This window comes from Urtica dioica, chromosome 6, assembly GCF_054948205.1.
Source record: "Urtica dioica subsp. dioica isolate 48M chromosome 6, U.dioica_male_clone48M_v1_H2, whole genome shotgun sequence".
NCBI classification, from domain to species: domain Eukaryota; kingdom Viridiplantae; phylum Streptophyta; class Magnoliopsida; order Rosales; family Urticaceae; genus Urtica; species Urtica dioica.
Genome location: NC_142761.1, coordinates 3114873 through 3136255, shown reverse-complemented (window position 1 = coordinate 3136255; position 21383 = coordinate 3114873). Strand labels below are relative to the sequence as shown.

General features: G+C 38.1%; 2 protein-coding genes across 3 annotated transcripts; one reads left to right on the top strand and one right to left on the bottom strand.

The window, feature by feature from the left end:
• Positions 1-7399: 7399 nt before the first annotated feature.
• On the top strand, positions 7400-10223 carry LOC149392936 (Protein phosphatase 2C family protein). Of its 2 annotated transcripts, XM_089616411.1 has the most exons (5): positions 7400-7722; positions 7810-8964; positions 9485-9613; positions 9743-9955; positions 10048-10223. In XM_089616411.1, exons 2-5 carry the CDS (start codon positions 8047-8049, stop codon positions 10048-10050), a joined length of 1263 nt encoding a protein of 420 aa, XP_089472537.1. In that variant the 5' UTR covers positions 7400-7722; positions 7810-8046; the 3' UTR covers positions 10051-10223. The 2 variants fall into 2 exon arrangements, with proteins under 2 accessions (XP_089472537.1, XP_089472536.1); XM_089616410.1 differs by having other exon boundaries at positions 7400-8964.
• Positions 10224-11224: 1001 nt separating this feature from the next.
• SAC3B (SAC3/GANP/Nin1/mts3/eIF-3 p25 family) lies at positions 11225-21254 on the bottom strand. Its single transcript, XM_089616409.1, has 21 exons — positions 20961-21254; positions 20647-20856; positions 20491-20547; positions 20211-20303; positions 19869-19961; positions 19682-19789; positions 19429-19536; positions 19116-19223; positions 18901-19002; positions 18055-18264; positions 17479-17706; positions 17180-17400; positions 16709-16809; positions 16387-16602; positions 15776-16003; positions 15582-15673; positions 15413-15506; positions 14474-14566; positions 13518-14350; positions 13293-13407; positions 11225-13056 (listed from the first exon to the last, which is right to left on the bottom strand). Exons 1-21 carry the CDS (start codon positions 21089-21091, stop codon positions 11377-11379), a joined length of 5121 nt encoding a protein of 1706 aa, XP_089472535.1. The 5' UTR covers positions 21092-21254; the 3' UTR covers positions 11225-11376.
• Positions 21255-21383: the final 129 nt, after the last annotated feature.

Sequence of the window (21383 nt, the reverse complement as noted above, 5' to 3'; positions counted from 1 at the left end):
TGTAACTGATTCCCTGTGCTTAGTTATTTTCATATTCTATTTATAAGTGTAGAATAAAATCTCTAAATAATATTGCTTTTAACTCTACAAGTTAGCTAATTAATTATATTCAAAAGGCCATATTAATACACAATTTAAACTATAATTTCCTAACAATTAACTTCCAATTAACAGCAATTCAAAATTTGTAACCTCTCCAAAAAAATTAAAACAATTATATGTTCATCGTGAAACAAGTATAAACAAAATCAATGAAAAAACCTTCAAAACTACAATTTATAGGCTGAAAGATACAAAAGTACACAAATAAATGCAATTTCCACGCAATATCCCTAAATATTATTGAATTTGCACTAGTTTGGTCGGCTTTTGGATGACGCGATCGAAATTGCGGTGTGTAATGTGACGGAAATTGTGAGGAAAATAACACGATTTTTGTTTGTTTTATACAATGGGTTAAATGAAATTAATGACACAACGATATGAAAATCTCCACACAATTTCAACGCAGTACTTGCGACACAAAATGACGAAACACACACATGGTCGTAAACGTATCAGACTTCTCAAAATACTGCAATTTCTGGAAATTTGATTTAGACACAACTGCCCATTTATTTAATGGTAGACATCAAAAGATCCTCCTTAAAATGAGGGAAAATTAATATAATTTTTATTATCAGTACCTATAGCCAAAGAAATCACCTTACCCTTCTTATTTTTTTCTCCTACGTTCTCTCAAAACCTCCCAAATACTAGAGTTATGGACTACGAGTTTTGTTGCCAATATTATAACTATAAAAAATCAAACAGATCTGAACTCTCGCGCTCGGAGGTCCTCGGCTGATAAGCTCGGGGCTGTAGACGGAGGCATTAACGGCTCGCTCCATGGCTTTGAACTCGGCTTGGAGGTCCTCGGCTCGGTCGACCATTTACACGGCATTTGCACACATGAAAAAAAAAGCTCGAGTGAAACATAGCTTATCATCTTCCACGGCCGCCATGGTGGTCGCTGCTTCGTCTGCGGCAAACTCTAAGCCCTTTCCGTCGCGGCATCTCCAGCGAGCGAGCGCGAGAGTCAGAGTCAGAGCCGCCGTGGTCGAGACGAGACCTCCGTCACCGCCTCCGAGCGTTCCGGTCCTCCATTATCCTCGATTTGCGCGACTGCAGTTATTGTCGAAAATTTGATTTTCTTTTTAACTAATTGGCTGAAAATATTGGGCGGGGAATTGGTTGGGTTATAAATGTCTTTTTCGATCCCGTAAATAAGGTGCCCTGGCTATTTACAAGATATTAACAAAACGTGGGTTATATTACAAAACATTATAGCATATGTGGCTATATAGCTTAATAACCCTAATTTTTATTACTTTAATTGTCTTTCTTGCATCTTGGATCGGTCTTGGCCGTCGAATGGTACGATACTTTTTTTTCCAATTATGATGTGAATGCCTTGACAAACTGAGATTGTCAACGAGCATACTTTTTTTTTTCCAATTATGATGTGAATGCCTTGACAAATTGCAGCTTCATGGTTGATTAATATCATAGGAAACCTCTACCACTTTTATTTTTTTTAAATCTTGAAATACGTTATAATGAATATTTTTTTTAGTTTCTTATGATAGTTGTGATCAATCTAAGTAGATTCAACAAAATTCCAAATCCACGTGAATATTAAACTTCCAAGGAAAGTTGATTTGAGTCCGGAGTTTAAATCTAGTGGGAACGAGCTCATGCATCTTACATGCTACCAAGTAAACGATGGAAAGAAAGGTAAAGATGTTAAGTCTCATTTGATGGTTTGTGGGCTTATGTTGTAAGTGTTAATGATTTCTTGCACAACATTTACGAGGTACTTATTCCGAAGGAGTCTAACTACGCAGTTCGTACTTAAAAAGATTGACTTCCCTTAGTTTCATGGAAATTGTAGCGAATTGGAGATGAACCAGAATGGTCATGGTCTCCGAGGAGTCTTAGAAAAACCGATCTAGGTGGTGACGAATCTTCGAATGCCCTTCATATGATAGGCAGATATTGTGTTCTTCATTTTCCCTAAAATAAGTAAAGTACGAGGAAAAAAATATTTGAATGCTCCTCTTTTACATGTGAAGAGGTTGAGAATTAGATTTCAACAAGTTCTTAGACACTTTTGAGAGAGAATGTGGTATGACATCATCGAAGGCTTTGCCTGTGTGAGAAAATATGAGAGAGAAATATAATATTTCTTACTGAATTCTAGATAGAAATGATGGAGAATGTTCATCTTTCATATTATTTTTAGAGCAATGGGAGATGAGAGATGAGATGTCAATTTTCTTTCATATTCTTTTTAGTGTTTGAAAAAACACTATGCTTGAATAATTTAAAACATCTAATATTAAAAAATGTTATCTTTTAAAACAATATAGTAATTTTCCTGGAATGCTTTTATTAAAAAAAAAATAGAAAATTAACATATTGGAAGCAGCTCTCTGCATTCCCATACTCTTTGCGGCCCATGGCCCACATATTGGACTTGATTGGGTTTCAATATTTAAGCCCATTTTTTCATTCTTTTGAAATAGTGATATTAAATGTGAACTTTTTTTGTAATGGTGAACGAGTAAACGTCAGAATCAATGCTTCTTTGCCCATTCACTACTGACAACCAAACTCATCAAAGAAGTCCCCCATCGGATGATGAGTGATATTCATTGTCGAATTTTCTCAATTTTTTATTTGGTTAAAAATGAATTTCTGTAATGTAATTTTAAATTATATATAAATTCATGTTCTACACATCATAATATATCATCTGAATTGAAATTTTAAATCAAAGTTCGTAATAGAGCCGTTGTGTAATTAATAAGTGAATTCAGATTAATTGAAAAATATTTATAATTTTCAAGTGAAGTTAAAAAACAAGAAAATAAAAAAAATAACAAATTTAAATGTTTGACATTGCTAAATAGCTAACGTTTGATAAATATTAAGTAAATAGTCATTTTCATAGATAAGTGTTAGTATTCGCTACTTTCTTACCCTATTAAATACCTCAAACACGTTGAACAAATATATATACTTACAAACTTTAAGAATGGCCTATTATATTTCTTGGCTTAGTCGAATATTCTATATTATTAATTGGATTTGCACCACTATAACTTTTTCTTCCAAGTTCTCACTACTTTTTTCCCTATTAAATACCTCAAACACGTTGAATAATATATATGTTTACTAACTTTTAAGAATGTCCTATTATATTTCTTGGCTTAGTCCAAGAATTCTATAATTGATCTACGAGGTTAATTAGGTTAGTCATCAAATAGCCTACATAAGTTTCATTTTATTAAAAACTCCTGCAATAAATTAAATTAACTAAAAAGTTAATTTTATATCCTTGCAATGTTGTATCATAAGAACAAAAACCTTACGCCAAAATTGACTTGAGAATTTTAGCGAGCATATAATTGATCAATCAAATTAAAGGTTGTGAAAAATGCTTGTACCACAGATCCTGTAATACGTGGAACTTCATTTTTGTAGCTCAATAATGTTGTTGCGATTAAAGTTGGCCATGTGAGATTAGAGAAATGGGAATTCCTAGGAAATTGTATCGTAAAATCTCGGAACAATTTTCATGGGATCGAGGATTTTCAGTGCCATATTTTACGGTCCTAAAAGTTTTATATTTTATTTTTCTTTTAATTTGTTAATAATTACATCAATTTCATAGCAACTTACACAACTAAAAAGCAAAAACAATTTAAAAAAACATTAAAATGAAACTAAATGGGACTAAATTGAGCTCCCGATTCTGTCATATATATCTCGGATGGTATTGAGACAAAAATATTGGTACCACTTTTCATAATATGGTTTATTCATATTTCCCATACGTAGGCCATTGTGAAGGTTGATTCGGGAGCTTCGGATTGGGATTTATTTTGTGTTTATGGCCCACCATATGGAGAGGAGAAATCGAAATTTTGGAACCAGATGAAGGAGCAAGTTGGTTGTACAAGGAGGCCTTGGGCCTTAATTGAGGACTTTAATCTCATTCTCTCGGAAGATGAGAAGGAGGGTGGGACAAAAGCCACTTGGAATTTTTGTCGTATCCTCCAAGACTTCCTTGGATAAACTAGAGGTGGATTTAGGTGCTTGTGGGGGCCATTTTTCGTGGTCTAATGGTAAAAAAGGTAAAGATTGGATTCTTGAGAGGCTTGGTCGGGTAGTGGTTTGTCCGACGTGGCTTAGGCGCTTCAGAAAAGCAGGGGTTAGACATCTTCTCATAGTCGAGTCGGATCACGCCCATGTTATACTCGAGTGCTTCATGTTTGATGAGAAAGGGTTCAAATATTTTCGATTCTATGAGGCATGGTCGGACGAAGCCGAGTGTAGGAAGATCGTTGAGGAAGAGTAGGCGGTTAAAGTGTCGGGTGTGCATGCGTGGAGACTCGCCACATGAATTGCTAGTGTTGGCAAGTCTCTCAAGTTGCGGCAAAGAAAGCGATGGGAAGACTCCGGTAGCCATATTGTGTTTTGCAAGAAGAGGTTGGAATATATCCAAAGGGACATACCGAGTTATGTGAACGAGAATGAGGAGATAAGATTGGAATTGGGGAGCACACTCGAGGAGAAGATTTGCAGCAAAATTCTAGATAAATTTGGCTCAAGGAGGGAGACGCCAACACAAAATTATTTCACATAGCCATGTTGGTTCGAAGAAAGAGAAACTATATAGGGGTATCGAGGAAGTTAATGGGGTGACTTTATGATAGCTGAGATATTATAAATTTTCTTCATAAGAAGTATACGGAACTATTCGAGTCCCGAATCCAGAGTTCCCCAAAGACTTGGAGGTATTGATCCAACCAATCCTAGGAGAAGAGGAGAACAACATGATTTTGACTATTCCGTTCGAGGAAGAAGTCAAAGAGATCGGTGTGGAAGATTCATCCCCTTAAGGCTCCGGGCCCCGACAGGTTCCGATGAGTATTATTATGCCGTTTTTGGGACATTGTGGGAAATGATCTTGCTGAGTTTATTCAATAATTTTTCCGAAAGGGAAAAATCATGAAGAAAATCAATTTTGCTCACATTGTCTTGATTCAGAAAACCGGAGTGACGGACGCTTTTGAGAAGTTTTGGCCGATTAGGCTTTGAAAATTTTGTTACAAAGTCATCACTAAGAAAATTTTCGATGCAGCTTATACGGATAATGGAGCTGCTGTTGGTGTGGTAGCCAGAGATGAGAGATATGTTGGATGTGGCGTGGCAGAGTATATGCTAGATCGGCTATGGAAGCAGAGATGTCGAGGGTGCTCTTGGCGGTGCAACTGGGAAAGTTTAGAAACCACCAGTTTATTTTAGTGGAGGGAGATAATAAGACAATTCTGGAGAGTCTAGAGGCAGTTAGAAGATGTCCCAATTTGTCTTTTCTTCCATTGTATGAGCGAATATTAAAGTTGTGGATTGGTTTTAGTAGTATTGACCTTGCTTGGGTTCAAAGAGTTTGTAACACAAGGGCTCACTTGTTAGGTAATTATGCTATGGACTCGAGAGACTTTGGATTTTGTAATTTAGAAGATATCTCGACCCTTGTTCGGGATAGATTTTTGGCGAAAGCCTTACTTGAATTAGAGGAAATGGGTACTCTTTCCTTTATGTCACACCTTTTAGGAGGCGTATAGTTTTGAGGAGGCCCATTTGTTTAAAAAATATATATGGTACTAAGAATACGGGAAATTAGATCCAGCATGATCCCATAAAGCCAATTTTAATAATGATATTGATTATGACAATTTTTCTTGTTAAAGATTAACTCTAGAAACTCTATTGACAAGAAAATCTAAATATTCAAGGAAAATAATATTCCATGACTCTTTGCGCAACTTAAATCGACTTTCCTATAAAAAATTATTATTGCTAAAATAGTAAACATCAAAATAATCAATCAAGCAACATCCTTCTAGAAAATAACTTCCAGTCTCTGAATGGAGAACCACCTCCCGAAGTCCATGACTCGCAGATTAAGCGAAAACCCGCAACAAAATCTCGTGAATTTGAGATCACCAAACAACCCACGATCTCCAGATTGAACATCCGGTGACCATATTTAACAAGACCTTAGGGCAAAAATCCGACTGGGATAAATGACTCTCTAGAAACTAAATCCACAATCAAAACTAAATTGTAAGACAGGGAAATTAGTAACACAAACAAAACAACTTATTGACAGAGAACCATAAGAATACTAAACTTCTAATTCCATATTTGGAAAAGAAAAAAATGAAAATCCATCCCCGGACGGAGTGAGCCTCTAATGCCATCACCAACAATTACACACAAAAGTTTTTTTGAGAAAATGAAAAAAAATCTTGGAACGATGTACTTGGTGTTGGTCAAAACCTCATGTTTAGGTCAAACTTAAACTCCGCCTCCTATATGTGAAAGCAAGAGAACAAGTCAACTATTTCAACATGAGATGTCGAAGGCAACGACATGTGAAGTAGGATGGCAAGAACTCCGGTGATTGAGAGACAAATGAGCCAGTGAGACAAACTAGAGTTTGTTAGGAGGAAGATAAAAAAAAGTTCAAACCAGTCACAAATAAATTACCTTTGAGTCATGTTTACCAAAATCTAAATATATATATATATATCCATTCATAGCTATTCATTAAAATTTGAGATGTGATATGAGACTAGTGTGAAACTTTAAAGATTGACTTACCAATTCTTTCTCTGAAAAAAAAAAAAAGGCTGACTTACCAAATTTCTTCATTTCCCCTCTGCTCACTAGTGATTTTCCTTTTATAGTGAATTACATACGTAACTCACAAGTAATATTTATATTTTATAAAGATTATGTTCTTTTGGAGACTGTAATATCATAAAGATAATATTTTCAGTAGCAAAGAAAGAGAGAAAATATTTTAACAAGATAACATATCTTTGTTTGAAACAAAGATATAATATTATGTTGAGTTCTTTGTGCCGAAAGAGCAAACACATACAAAAACTTATTTGCTGGTCAATTAGTCAGACACGTATATAACTTACTTAAGATAGTGGTCAAAACACAAAAGTACAGATTTGTTCTAGTAGAACTTAATTGATTTCAAAAACTTTCTTTTATTAGTTACATATACATTACACGCACCGAGTCAATTTTTGGGTTTTCTCAAAAAGAAAAAAAAAAAAAAAACCATTTTTTTTTTTAGTTTGAACTTATTTAAGATAGTGGTCTCCTTGTAGACTTTCAATTAATACATTAATAATTTGACACACCTTCTTTCATGCTTGATTGATTTCATACGTTAGATATTTCAAATTTTGCTAAACAATAATATATTGAGTCTCGTTTGTTTAACAAATAATATATCATCAAATATAAACATAGTCTTTTTCTTTTTTTCCTCTCTCTCTCTCTCGCTCTCTCTCGCTATATTGATTTTTCAGAGTCACACACACATCTCCAATTTGGACTCATTCCTTGGGATTTCGGATCAAAAAGTTAAATGCAAAAACAAAAACAAAAACCCTTTTCTTCTTCCAAAGTCTCTCAGACATGTCCTGTTTTGACACTTGTTTTGGGTTTCGTATTCTTCACTCTCTCTCTCTCTGAATCTCTGATTCATGTCCCTCACTGCTCATCCTTATTTTAAGATTATATTTTCCCAACACTAAAGTTAAGAAGAAGAAGCAAAAAAGAGAAACATTCATGCTTGTTTGAATTGTGTGTTTCTTTCTTCTTCCATAGTCTTACCTCTCAGTTTAGGGTTTTCTCTCTTCTCTGACACGATTAGTTTTTTTTCTGTTTCAGTTTCTCATCTTTCACACGATTATTCAAAAAAAAAAAAAGTCTAAATCAATTGCGCGTCAAGTAATCTCCTTCATGGCTTCTTCTTCGCCGAGTCTTCAATTCTAGTCCCGGCCAACAATGTCGAGCCTCACGAACCGCGAAACGCGATCTATTTCAGCCAGGCGTTTCGTCGAACATCTGGTGCGCAATTGAAAAAAAAAAAAAAAAACTCGTTCGTATTTCTTCTTCTTCGCATCAATGGGGTGTGTTCACGGGAAATGTTGCAGTCGCTACCCATCGTCCTCGGCCGACTCCGGCACATCGCCGACGAACGATCCGTACACCTTCCAGCGAAAACAAGCCCTCACAGAACGGTCTCTCGAGAGCGTCTCAGTCCCATCTCACGAGTTCCGACTCGAATACTCTGCGCTGACTCAGCGAGGCTATTACCCAGACTCGCTCGACAAAGAGAACCAAGACTGTTACATCGTCAAGACCAGCCTCCAAGGAAACCCCAACGTCCACTTCTTCGCCGTCTTCGACGGCCACGGCCAGTTCGGAACCCAATGCTCGAACTTCGCCAGAGAGACCGTCGTCGCGATCCTATCGGAGGATCAGAACCTCCTCAACGATCCGATCAAGGCCTACGAGTCCGCTTTCTCGATCGCCAACGCGGAGCTCCACGAGAACCCCGAGATCGACGACGCCATGAGCGGAACCACCGCCATCACCGTCCTCCTCGTCGGAAAGACGCTCTACGTCGCCAACGTCGGCGATTCCCGGGCCGTGATCGCCGTCCGCGACGGCGACCGGGTCGCGGCGGAGGACCTCTCGCGGGACCAGACTCCGTTCCGGAGGGACGAGTACGAGCGAGTCAAGCTCTGCGGGGCCCGGGTCCTGAGCGTTGACCAGGTCGAGGGGGTCAAAGACCCGGACATCCAGTCCTGGGGAGACGAGGAGAGCGACGGGAACGACCCCCCGAGGCTGTGGGTCCCGAACGGGATGTACCCCGGGACGGCATTCACGAGGAGCGTCGGAGACAGCACCGCCGAGAGGATCGGAGTCGTGGCCGATCCCGAGGTCGCCGTGCTCGAGCTTTCGCCGGAGCATCTCTTTTTTATCGTCGCCAGCGACGGGGTCTTCGAGTTCTTGTCCAGCCAGGCCGTCGTCGATATGGTATATACTATACATTCGTAGATATTGTGAAGAGTTGTGATTAGTATTTATATGAATGTGATAAAGAAATAGAGGCAAAGGGTTATTATATAAATATAGACACACTATGAGAAATCTCCATTAGAATGTTCATTGATAGTTTTCTAGTTTAGCATTTGAATTATATGGTGTGTGTGTGTGTGGTATATACTTGAGGAATCTCTATTAGAATCTTCATTGATAGTTTTCTAGTTTAGCATTTGGAATATATGGTGTGTATATACATAGCTTAATATAAATGAGGGTATATATTAAGAGGATTCTCCATTAGAATGTTTATTGATAGCTTAATATAAATGAGGGTATATACTAGAGGAATCTCCATTGATAGTTTTCTAGTTTAGCATTTGGAATATATGGCGAATCAAGTAAATGGTGTTGGATCGATGTTGTTGAGTTGGGATTTGGAATGTTTCTTTAGTTGCTGAAATCTTAATCCACAGAATTGTTAATAAACCTTTTTCTGTTCTTTTCGGTTTAGGCTGCGAAATACGCAGATCCTCGGGACGCCTGTGCAGCCATTGCCGGGGAATCTTACAAGCTGTGGTTGGAGCACGAAAGCCGGACCGACGATATAACGATCATCATCGTTCACCTCAAAGGCTTAAACGTACGAAATCGTGTGTCAAAAATTATATTGCTCGCATTTGGCTGTGCCTACGAGTGAAATGGGTCTCTTGTCAAACGGGCTGTTTCTGTTTTTTTTTTTCTTTTCTAATTTCTATACATATATATACAGTCGGGGGCGGGAGATTCGGGTGGATCGAGCAGAATCGTGCGAAACGGAAAAGAAGCTTCGGAGGTGTCTTCGGCGTCGACGGGCTCAGAAGTTTATCGATCGGTGCGAAGCGATGTCTCGGATCTTCAGACGTGTCAATTTCACGTCTCGACCACGAATCGAAGCCCCGCGATTGTCGTTCCGTCTCCCACGTCTCCAACACCCTTGCAAGCGGTCGGTCTCTCTCTCTCTCTCTCTCTCTCCCTTTCTCTCTCTAGAAACTCCGTGATTGCAATGAATCCGAACGTGATTTTTTTGTACTGCAGTGACTCAGATTGACTCGGCTGCTCTTCATGAAGTTGCCTCTCACATCCCCTCAGAACGTGTAGTTTTCTCGTTACTCGGGTGACTCGGTTTCTTAAACGATTTGTCTGACAGGGAAGCGATTCGGCGGCGCGATCGACTGGCAGTTTCTTTTTACATAAATGACAGTCGTGTTTTTTTTTTTTTTTTTTTAAAAAAAAAATCTATCACACTAATCTCTAGTAGCGCGTTGGTAGTGTTTTACACGAGACTGACTATATACCTACACGATCTCCTTTCGGAGATGAAGCCATGCTTTCGATTAATTCCGAGCATATAGAGAGGGAATTGGTAGTGCAATAAAAAAAAAATTAAAAAAAAAAAATCGAGATCGAAGTTATTATTATGGCTGTGTATTTTTTTTTTTTTTTTAAAGCAAGTTGAGTGTACATATTTGAATTTTTTTTGGTTCTGTGTTGGCCTCAATGAATTTGCATAAAAAGTAAGTGGGCATGTTGATGATTGGGCAGTCTTTTGTATGGTTTTGAGTTTCTTTTGAAGTACGTAATTCGTCATTAGATATTTATCATGTGTGTTCTAATAATTATAAGATAAGAGGAGTTTGGTTGATTAAGATACTGAAGCTCCTTTTTCTTCTTTCTTTTTCCGTGGTGATATTTTTTTCTGGAGAAAGTGACACAACGCAAGAGGGTCAGAATGGCCTACATGTCTTTGCCTTTTTTATGCACGCTCAGGCAATTATCTAACAAGTCGATTTCTTGAAAAAAAAAAAAAAAAAAAATCTAAAATCTAACAAGTCGATGGCATGTCAGTTCACGAATTTTTTTTCAATTTTATGTACTTTCCATAAATAATATAAAATAAAAATAAAAACACCAGCCACTTGCATTGCAAATCCACCAAACTCTTGTGATCCAATATTTTCCCTTTTTATTTTTCAAGCTTTAAATCCCAGCCAAAATAATCCTCCGAACTCCTTTGGCAGCTTTTCCAGGGATGGCCCACCGCATCATAAAATATATTATTCAGTTTTTTTTTTTCGATTACCATTGAGGGGGAAAAAATTATTATTCGTTTTCAGCTGAATTCTCAAGTATCGACTTATTGATAATTGTCCATTATTTGCTAATTAATGTTATTGTCTACATTGTTGTGAAATCTCATCATTCTCGGTAATAATAACTACTGAAATAATAAGACTCGTATTGATTAACTCTCAATGTTGGTCATCATCACTAGACTAGGAGATAACTACTTTCCTTGAGACAAAAAAAAAAAGTAATAACAAAAATATGAAAGAAATTTACATCTCCCAATAATTAATAAACAAACTAGAAATATACAGAGAGCTTATCGTCTATCACGTTCTGTAGAATGTTACATTTCTCTAATAACTTGTTCAATCTGTCAGCTTCCTTGTCCACTTTACAAACCTGTACGAATTCCCGATCACCCTCGGAATCATCGTCCATTAAATCCAAGCTAACAGCCTCTTGAGATTCAACGTATCTTCTAGAAGCCGGTTGTGGAAGGGCTTGCTCAGCTTCTTGTAGTGATTGACCGCTACCGAGAGAGATGGCTCCGAAACTCACTTCAATCATTTCATCGAGACTCAGTTCGTTTACGCGAAACGAAGAAAGCCCATCGACTCCGAGCTCCGAGTCATTCAGAGCGTCGAAAGGCCGGGCAAAATCGGAACTTTCCAGTACATAAGCCGTGGAAAATGCCTCGCCGGATAAGCTCATCAAACGCCAGTTGAAAACCCGTCTGAAAATCGCGGCCCAGTTAGGAACGATGTGGAAGGACGAACCGCGTAGCTCGAGCCGGCAACTTTGCAGCATTATTCCCGTCTCTTCTAGGGCGAGCGAAAACCCCATCAGTTTGCTCGATTTCGTCAGATACGTGATCAAGCTCTTTCGGAATTCTAATCTCTTGATCTTTATCTCTTCGGCTGATTTAGAACCTTCCGATAAGTAAGGGAATTCGTCTTCGAAAACAGGAAGTTTGGAGTCCTGAAGCGCCGACATTATTGGTCCGATTCTCTCCACCGAACTCCATCCATTCTCCGGCACGCGATCCTCCACATATTCGTCGACCAGAGAAATCTCGGGGCAAGGCCAACAGGCCGGGTTGGCTTTGGCAGCAACATCGACGGAGGCAAGAGAACGATCGAGGGCTTCGTTGAAGGCCAAAACCCACTCGTTAGGGCTCGCTTCTGTATCTTTTATACTCAAATGGGTAAGAACGAGCTCGCGGGTTCTGACGCGGCGAAGAACGGGTTGCGAAGGCGATTCACTTGCCAACCACCGAAGTCCTTCCCTCAATCTTTCGTCGCTAAAAAAGCTATCGGAGCTTCCTGTTTGATGATTCTGCGCGAGTGAAACGACGACAAAGCTGCTTATACGCGACTTGTCTATCTCGTGAAGGCCAAGTTCGTTTACGATAACTGAGGTATTATCTGCAGCCTCGTCCATGGCGGAGCTGCTTAAGATTAGAAGAGGCAAGCTTGAACCGCAAGATATCGATTCGAGGAGTCTTCGGAGACGGGCTTTTTGCTGAATCCACGGAATGCTACGAAATACAAGGAATATAACAGCACTCGCACCAGTCACAGTCGCGGCTGGGTTGTTTAAGTTTACCTCTTTAACTACAGATAAACAGCAGGGTTGATCTGAACGGAATTGGTCAGAAAACCAATTCTTCCAAATTGTGAGCCCAGGAGAAGAGACTAACAAATCATCGTCGCTATCGTCGTTTGAAGGCATGAGCTTCGAGAGCAACCACAAGCGCAATGCAGAATCGGCACTTAGATCCTTTTCAGATTCGTCGGGCTTGCTCAGTTGAGAGAAGACAATTATTTTCCAACAGAGATAATCGGAAGTCGAGTTTTTCCCGCTCAGAGTACCAGCTATTTCTTCTGAAACATTGAGTCTCGACCAAGATTGCTCGTGTTTTTTAAACCTCTCCCTCAATGCATGATCAATGTCGAATTCACCAAGCGTGTTTGGCGGCTACAAAACAAAAACCTCAATACCATAAGAAATCACGATAATTTGTTTTATTTGATTATTTTGTTACTCGAATGACATAAACAGCGGAATGAGTTTCTCTAACATCTGTCAATTGAGGCTCACAAGGCAGCTTAAAAAAGGAAATAAAGAGACAGGCAAAAAGAAAGGTCATTCCATGATTAGTAATATATATAATGTCGATAGTAATATAAGTAGCGAGATACGCAAAAACTTACTTCTCTTTTCAGTTGAACCAGAGGTCCCAAAGGAATCGAGCTCAAAGCGGCATTGGCAGCAAGTTGTCTTTGCTCTCGCAGCTCCCTTTTCCTCAAAGCCCGTCTTTTCCATGATCTAAACAGAGCAGAAGAAGATAATAAAACACACGATGGTACAATAACTCGAATATATGGCACGAGTAGACTTCTGCTGAGCAGGGACTAGAGTGGGAGCAAATAGAAAACCTTAATATCAACTTCAGTTTTGCCTCCGCGACCTCTTCGTCTTCGTAATCAGGCTCAATATCTTCACTTTCAATTTCCTCGACTAACCTCGGGGTTTCTTCATCTTCCTCCTCCATAACCAATGCTTGTGGTACAGGGTTTTCTAAGCCAAAACTAGACGGAGCATGTAGAGAACTATCTTGCACAATTGGTTTTGAGACAACTTGTAAAGGGATTGCTTCTTTGATGATGCCAGTGTTCGTGCTTCCAGGAGATAAGTTGTTGAATGGAGCATCATAACTGGGTCTATCGTTGTTGCTAACTTTACTAGGCAAGGGTTTAGGCAACGAAAAGTCCCATGAAAAAGGATTATAACCAGGTAACTGATGTCTATTTTCACCTTGACTTGGGGCGAAAATTTCAGGCGTTTGCTCTATCGATCTGAAAGCTTTTGGGGATGGAACACCTTTGGAATCAGCCATATCTTCATCAACGGCATACACGGGACCAGAAGCTTCATTGGGTGAGTTATCATGGAGAGGTCTCTTCTGTCTATCAGATGTAAAAGCTTTTAACTTGTTGTCATTTTTATTGACCATCTTGATTTCCTTTGGTGCTCCTGAAGGTGATATGACTTTCCCGGGCATTTGGTAGGCTTTGACAGGTGATACGACTTTAGTAGATGGCGCAACATCCTCACGTATTGATCTTGATTTTTTCATATCAACAAGTTTAGAACACTTGGTATCGTAATCCTTCTCGCCATTGAGAAATGGTCCGGTCTTCATCATATATGGCTCGTCGAACTTAATCACGAAACCATGGTACTCTAAAAGGCTTTCCATGTCCTCTTCCTAGTTAATAAAGATCATAAAAAAAATTAAATAAATAAATAAAACAATATTTATAGTGTAAGAATAACGTTCTATCTTCAAGGGTACAGAAAGAGAATTCTATGTAAAAAAAGGAAAATATACCTCCATTGCTAGCCATTTAGCGGCATGAATAACAGGTAGACCTTGGTTATTTTGGAGTCCAGCATGCAGAGCAGCAAGTGCTTGTGTCCTTAACTGTTGGAGTAATCAATGGAATATGTGTTACCGTCTGTATACTTATAGCATCTCCAATCAAAAACTCCATAATGCAGTATTTTACACTCCAACATGCAGTTTATGTCAAATTAATGTTTTATCTCCAACTCAATATTCATTTTTTAACACCAAAAACCATATTCCTCATTCATCTATTATTTTAATAATTTTAGGATCTATTTTATTAGATTTTAGTGAACATATATCTAACTTGTCATTTATATCCAATCATCTTGTTTATTATCCGCATTTCACATAAATTTAAAAAAAAAAAAAAATTAAATGTCTTACATTTCTTTTTTAAAAAATATATATTTGAAATAATTTTGTAGAATCTCAAATAAAAATGAACTCATAAAATCATATTTCTTTATTTATTATTTTGTATTCTCTATTACGTATCAAAAGATAATTTCATACCAAAAATCTAGTAAAAATAATTTTAGATATATTATTTTTTATAAATTAATATAACAAGATATAAATTTATAAATACAAATAGTTTTCAATTTTTTTTTTAATTGAACAAATTAATTCAATATAATAAATATTTACTAGATGGAGTTGTATGAACAGTGAAACTCCATATTTGGAGTTCCACTATTCATTTCCTCGAAATGGAGTTGAATTGGAGACGATAAGATTCCATTTTGTCACTACCCAAAAAAATTAATATAAAATAAATGAAAAATGCGCTGATGCAGATTAATTGAAAAAAAAAAAAAAAAAAAATCAAATGTGGAAAACAATGTCTTTTTTAGTAAACAGACCTTGTTAATAAGGAAACCTGGCTTTCAGAGGTTAGGGGATCTAAATGTGGATTACCTTTGCGAAGTGAGCATGCATTAGGCAAGCCTGAAGATAGCTCGCTTTCCTTGCCAGCCGGAAAAAAGCAATAAAGTTTCCAGTTCTACAGGCCCTGAAACAACAACAATCAAATTATAGTTTATGGTTTAACTCCAGCAAGAAAATGCACTCGAAAATAAGATACAACCTTGCCACGTCCCTTGCAAACAGAACCTCTTTTGTCTGTCTCAACTCCGGAGTCATCTTCGCAAGATCGAGCGAGAGCTCTGCCGGTTCAACCTAGCAATAAGTGACTAGTTACTTAATTTATCACCATATGAAACATTCAAAACTCAGATTTGTTACACTCAAAACTCGGCAGACATGACAGAGATGTCTTACCATGTACCCAGGATGCTTGTCTAGCTTGAGAAGCGCATAATAACCTCGAAATTCTTCTTCTGAAGGAATGGCTATTCCTTTCTTTCTGTGATCGTCGTACATTTGGAACAATTCAACAGATGTTTTGTTCATCTGTTCAATGTTTAGGTGAGCGTCAAAACCCTCGGAGAAGCCTTCTCCTTTTGAGTATTCACATAACTCGTGCATGACGATTATGTGAAGTCTTATCTGAAACAGATCAAGTAATGAGAGAGATACCCAATTTTGGGAGTAAAAAGAGTCGGCTTCGCTAATATATAACACATTCAAGCCTGCTTTTGGAATGAGGAGAGTATTATTGTAAACTGCTAGCTATCAATTTTTATATAGGCTACTGGAATAACGAGCTCCTATCAAGAAATCATGAAATTCTATTCTTGGCACAGCCATTGAATTAATTAACCATGTCAAGAAGTGGACACAGCACAGTTTCACAAGTGGACACAGCACAGCATCAGTACAAACTACAAAGTACTCAATAACTTAGACATTGGGTTTCATTCCTCTTAACTGTGATCCAAATTCATTAATTTAAGGATTGGAGAAAAAATGGTTTATCACAAAAGAAATACCATTTGCTCTAGCATCGTAATGGCTGCTTGGTTAAAAATGTGTTGCATTCTTAAATCCATTCTGATCGCTCGCATCCTATCCCACAAGAAGTTATATGTGGCAAGGAATTTATCATTGTAAGGTTGATCAAGCAAATTAAGCAAATACTCCATTGTTTTCTGCAAGATAGGCATTGGTCTGATCAAGTATGCTTCCCTCTCTGCTGTTCGGGTATACTGCATCAGAAAAGGTGGGAATTTATTAACAAGATCAGGGTCTATTGAATTCCTTAACGGTGAAAGATGTTTTCATAAAAGATTCCAAGTGTAAAAAGAAGCCTACCTTTTTCACAGCAAGAGATTTGCTGGTTTGATTTCTATCCCCGTCCACGCGTTCAAATCGGTCAAGATCCCCTTTTCTCTCTCGTTCCCCCCTTTCCGATTCTGAAGCACAAATATTTACATTCAAGAACAAAAAAATGAAATTCCATAAATACTCAAGTAGCAGAAGGAACTACTACAAGCAAAGCTCAAGTACAACTCAGTAAGAAAAATCCATAGCATTCCAGCCTAAGAATGGGTAAATCATCACTCTCTAACATAGAAGATAATATCGTCATTTATATCAAGAGAAATACAGCGGTAGGCTGGAAAATACAGCATTCGCTTAGTTCTATTGGTCAGCAAAGCTTGCATAGATTTTTTATTAAATAAAAAATAAAATAAGTATGAAAAAATAATAAACGGAATGCGGACATTAAAGTTGCTAGCGCCAATTAGTACCACACAAGCTAGGAAAAAATGAGATACATACCCGGACACATATCTGTGCATGAGCCAACAATAATACCAGACACACTCGAGCCTTCAATCTCAGAAGAAAAATCATCTGGGACTAATCTAGTCTTCTCAACTATAGAGGCGTCGTGTAGATTGGTAGAATCCTTTAACTCGGTATCATCATTACTGCTTTGCGATTTATCTCCTAGCTCAACTTTGAAGCGGGCTAGCCTCTTTGCTTTGGCTTGCATTTCTCTGTAAATTAAAAATGTAATATAAACATAACTATGTGCTAAAAATTCATAGGAAGAAAAACAATCGGCAGATTATTACCGTTCCTCATCTTGAATTTCATTGAAATTTCCTGTAGGGGCTTTATTACTAGAAACTGGAGGCGATCTCGATCTTTTCATAGCATGAAAGCTGGTTGAATTGGTCGCAGCAGCTCCAGGAACATGATTACTAGAACGGGGCAAAGACTTATGGGGAGCTTGAGAATCATGGGTACTTAAGTTAACATTTGAAATAGTACCCAATGCATTAGACTCTGAAAAAGGAGACCTGGGGAGGAAGGCACATCAAAGATTTAGATTCAGTTACTCGTCTAGTTTTATTTATATTTTTTTAAGCATTTATTATGTGTAACAATCAATTGCTATAAAATGAAAAAAAAAAAAAAAACGACTAGGATACATAGACTGCTTCAAAGTTAACAAGATACGTAGTGTACAAGAATGGAAAACTCAACTCTTGAAACATTATCAAAAGTGAGTTGCTGCTTCTGTAATTTCCGTAAACATTTTTTTTCTTCTTTTTCCAGATCAGAAAAGGAAAAGAAATAGATTATTGGCCGAGGGCATGGTGAAACATAACTTTAGGACATTTAGTTATGTAATTAACGTAGCTCACCTTTTCGAATTGGTTTGAGTGAAATTAGGAATTTCGTCAGCTTGAGATGCAGGGTATCCGATTTGATCTGTGCCCTGGACACCATCATGTTGACTACTTTCCACATCATAATAAGGTGAGGCTGAAGGATGATTCTGCATAGCCTCCAAATTGGCATAGCTAACAGGTGAACGAGATCGACTACCAGACAAATTGCCGAACGGAGCGGGCCTGCGCAACAAACAATCGATAAGTATACGTTACGTGGGATGGGGCACTAGAACGATCATTTATATTTATATATATATATATATAGGGTTCATTAGGAAAATAGCCAACGATTAGTAAATCTTAAGTAAATAGCCACTGCCATATATTAAGCCATGTCATCATTTTTGGCTATTTACCTAAGATTTACCAAACGTTAGCTATTTTCCTAATTTATATATATATATATATATATACACATCAAAACGCACACAATATGAAAAGAGACTGAATGAAGACTCGACTATCATAAGAAGCCAGCCAGTAATAATAACAAAAGTAGAATAAAAAGCAATAAAGGAAAAAGTAACCAAGTATAGTACACGTGACGCAGTGCAAAAAGATAAAAGCGATTCCAAGCTCAAAAATCAAACATACTGTAATGGTGCAACTGTCAAAAGAAAACTTGAATGTGCGTGTGACAGCATCAATACGTATACAACTTGTACACTACTATACCTTCAAATTGATGATTTATGTTAAAACTTAGCTCAGGCAAATAAATTGCCAGAGGAACTACTATACTTCAGCCGTCGACGAGAAAAGACAGCCACTACTGGATAAATGAAAACAGACAGAACAAAAGAAAAAATTATTTACCGTATGGATCCAGCTCCAGTGGAAGGAGGAGGAAAACCATCAAGGTCAACAAATTGATGGCGAGGTTGCTCGGGTGAAAATGTTCTTGGACGAGCTGTGTAACTATAATCATCAACAAGCAATAATAAGAACCAGTAGATCAAAACCCATTAACGAGGAAATCAAGGCACCACCACAAACAAATGAAAAAACAGAAGCAAGCACATAAAGCTTACCGCGTAGGTCCAGGTAGAGAAGAAAGAGGAGGAAAATTGTCGAGGTCAACAAACTGGTTACTTCTAGAAGTCAGTTTAGGCGAATTAGGTCTCGGGCGTGCTATGTGACTACAATCATCAAGCACATCCATGAGCTAGTAGACCAAAGACCGGGTAAATGAAAAAATGACGGTGAACATAATCGTCAACGAGAAAACCAGTGCACCAATGCACAAGAAACTTCCTGTACAGATCATGCCTACATGACTAGAGTCATCGTCATGATAATCATGGTACCACAACATAAAGGAAAATAAACAGAGCAAAAGCTTACCTTGCAGGCCCAGCATCAACAGAGAGAGGAGCAAAATTGTCGAGGTCAACAAACTGATTACTTCTAGAAGCCAACACAGGTGATCTCGATCTTGGACGAATTGTCTGGCTAAAAATCATCAAGAAGTGGATTAAAACCAACATAAACAATAGATGAAATGGAAAAATAAACAACATGAACAAAATCATCAACAAGAAAATCAAGTGACCGCAAAAAAAAAAAAACAAAAAAAAAAATAGACACAATCTATTACCGTGTAGGTCTGGCTCCAACAGAAAGAGGAGGAAAATTGTCAAGGTCAACAGGCTGATTCCTACTATGAAACAACTCGGGTGATCTATTTCTCGGACGATTTACCTGGCTACAATTATCACATGGAAGATATACCGATAAATGAAAACAGAAAGGAAGGAATTCAATACAAGCACGTACAAACTTACCTCATAGGTCGAGCTCCACTTGAAGGACGATAACCCTCAACAACTTGATTGTAAGACAACTGGGGTGAATTAGTTCTTGGATGAACAGATTGGCTGCAATTTTAAGAAATGATTCAAGTAAAAGAAACCATCAACAATCCCATTTAGAAATACTGGGCAAGTAGACAATGTACTAGATAAGTGAAACTCAGAGAAAGCAAACAGGCTGATTCCTACTATGAAACAACTCGGGTGATCTATTTCTCGGACGATTTACCTGGCTACAATTATCACATGGAAGATATACCACCGATAAATGAAAACAGAAAGGAAGGAATTCAATACAAGCACGTACAAACTTACCTCATAGGTCGAGCTCCACTTGAAGGACGATAACCCTCAACAACTTGATTGTAAGACAACTGGGGTGAATTAGTTCTTGGATGAACGGATTGGCTGCAATTTTAAGAAATGATTCAAGTAAAAGAAACCATCAACAATCCCATTTAGAAATACTGGGCAAGTAGACAAAGTACTAGATAAGTGAAACTCAGAGAAAGCAAACAAACTGACTATAACCTTCAAGAGGCCAATGTGATCGTATGAACTAAGTAAAGAGTAAATGAAACCGAAGAAAACTTACCGAATCGGTACAACTCCGACTGAAGATGGTCGAAAACCCCCAGAAGGAAAATTGTTTCTAAAAGAAGTAAAATTCCATTCCAAACGGAAATGAGCTTTTATAAAATCACAACCACAAATCAAACAATTGAACGAAAGAAAACAGAGCTCCAATTACCTCATCTGAACAGGCTGATTGAAACCTCCAGGATTTTCTTGTTGAGTTCTTGAAACCTTGAGAGACACGCTGTTCTCGGAGCTCCGCGAAGCAACAATGGATGTCACCATTGGAGGAGACGAAGAAGGCCTGTGTCCTTGAGACTGAGCTCCGCTTTGACCAAAAGGTCTCTGTCCATTTCCGAAGCTCTGATTCGACTGAACGAAATGACTGTAGAGACGACGAAACAATATTAGGGCTGTTTCCGATCAATCAATACAACACAGCCAAGTAAAGACACGTTACAGTAGTAAAAAAAAATCAGGAAAACGAACCTCGGCGATCGCTGAATCGAAGTGCTAGGGTTTGGCGGCGAAGGAGCGACATTGGCGAAGAATTGGTGAGCAGAGTTCGGATTTGTAGACGAGGTCGGACCAGATTTCTTCCCGAAACCACCGTATGCCATCAATGGACTCTCCTACTTCTTCAATATTGAGGGAATGAAAGCTTCTTCCTTTTTTTTCCTCTACTTTTTTTTTTTTTGGTTCTGAGCTTTTATAGTTCAGTGAGTTTCGACGGAAAGCTTTGGGTGCTTGATTTTGCCGGTCCGTCTGCAAGAATGGAAAAGGTTGAAGAGGGACTTTTTGAAACTGTAAACGACGGCGTTTTCTCGATTTTTTTTTTTTTTCCTCTTGATGGTTGGGCTTTTTGACGAGCCGTTAGATCTTTAGCCCAATTCAGACCAAGGCCCTTTTTTG

Coding starts and splice junctions, on each gene's coding strand:
- LOC149392936 (XM_089616411.1), top strand. CDS start 8,047: ATGGGGTGTGTTCACGGGAAATGTTGCAGTCGCTACCCATCGTCCTCG. Junction 8,965..9,484: donor GCCAGGCCGTCGTCGATATG/GTATATACTATA, acceptor TTTTCGGTTTAG/GCTGCGAAATACGCAGATCC. Junction 9,614..9,742: donor TTCACCTCAAAGGCTTAAAC/GTACGAAATCGT, acceptor ATATATATACAG/TCGGGGGCGGGAGATTCGGG.
- SAC3B (XM_089616409.1), bottom strand. CDS start 21,091: ATGGCATACGGTGGTTTCGGGAAGAAATCTGGTCCGACCTCGTCTACA. Junction 19,224..19,428: donor GTTGATGCTGGGCCTGCAAG/GTAAGCTTTTGC, acceptor TGATGATTGTAG/TCACATAGCACGCCCGAGAC. Junction 17,707..18,054: donor ACTCAAACCAATTCGAAAAG/GTGAGCTACGTT, acceptor CTTCCTCCCCAG/GTCTCCTTTTTCAGAGTCTA.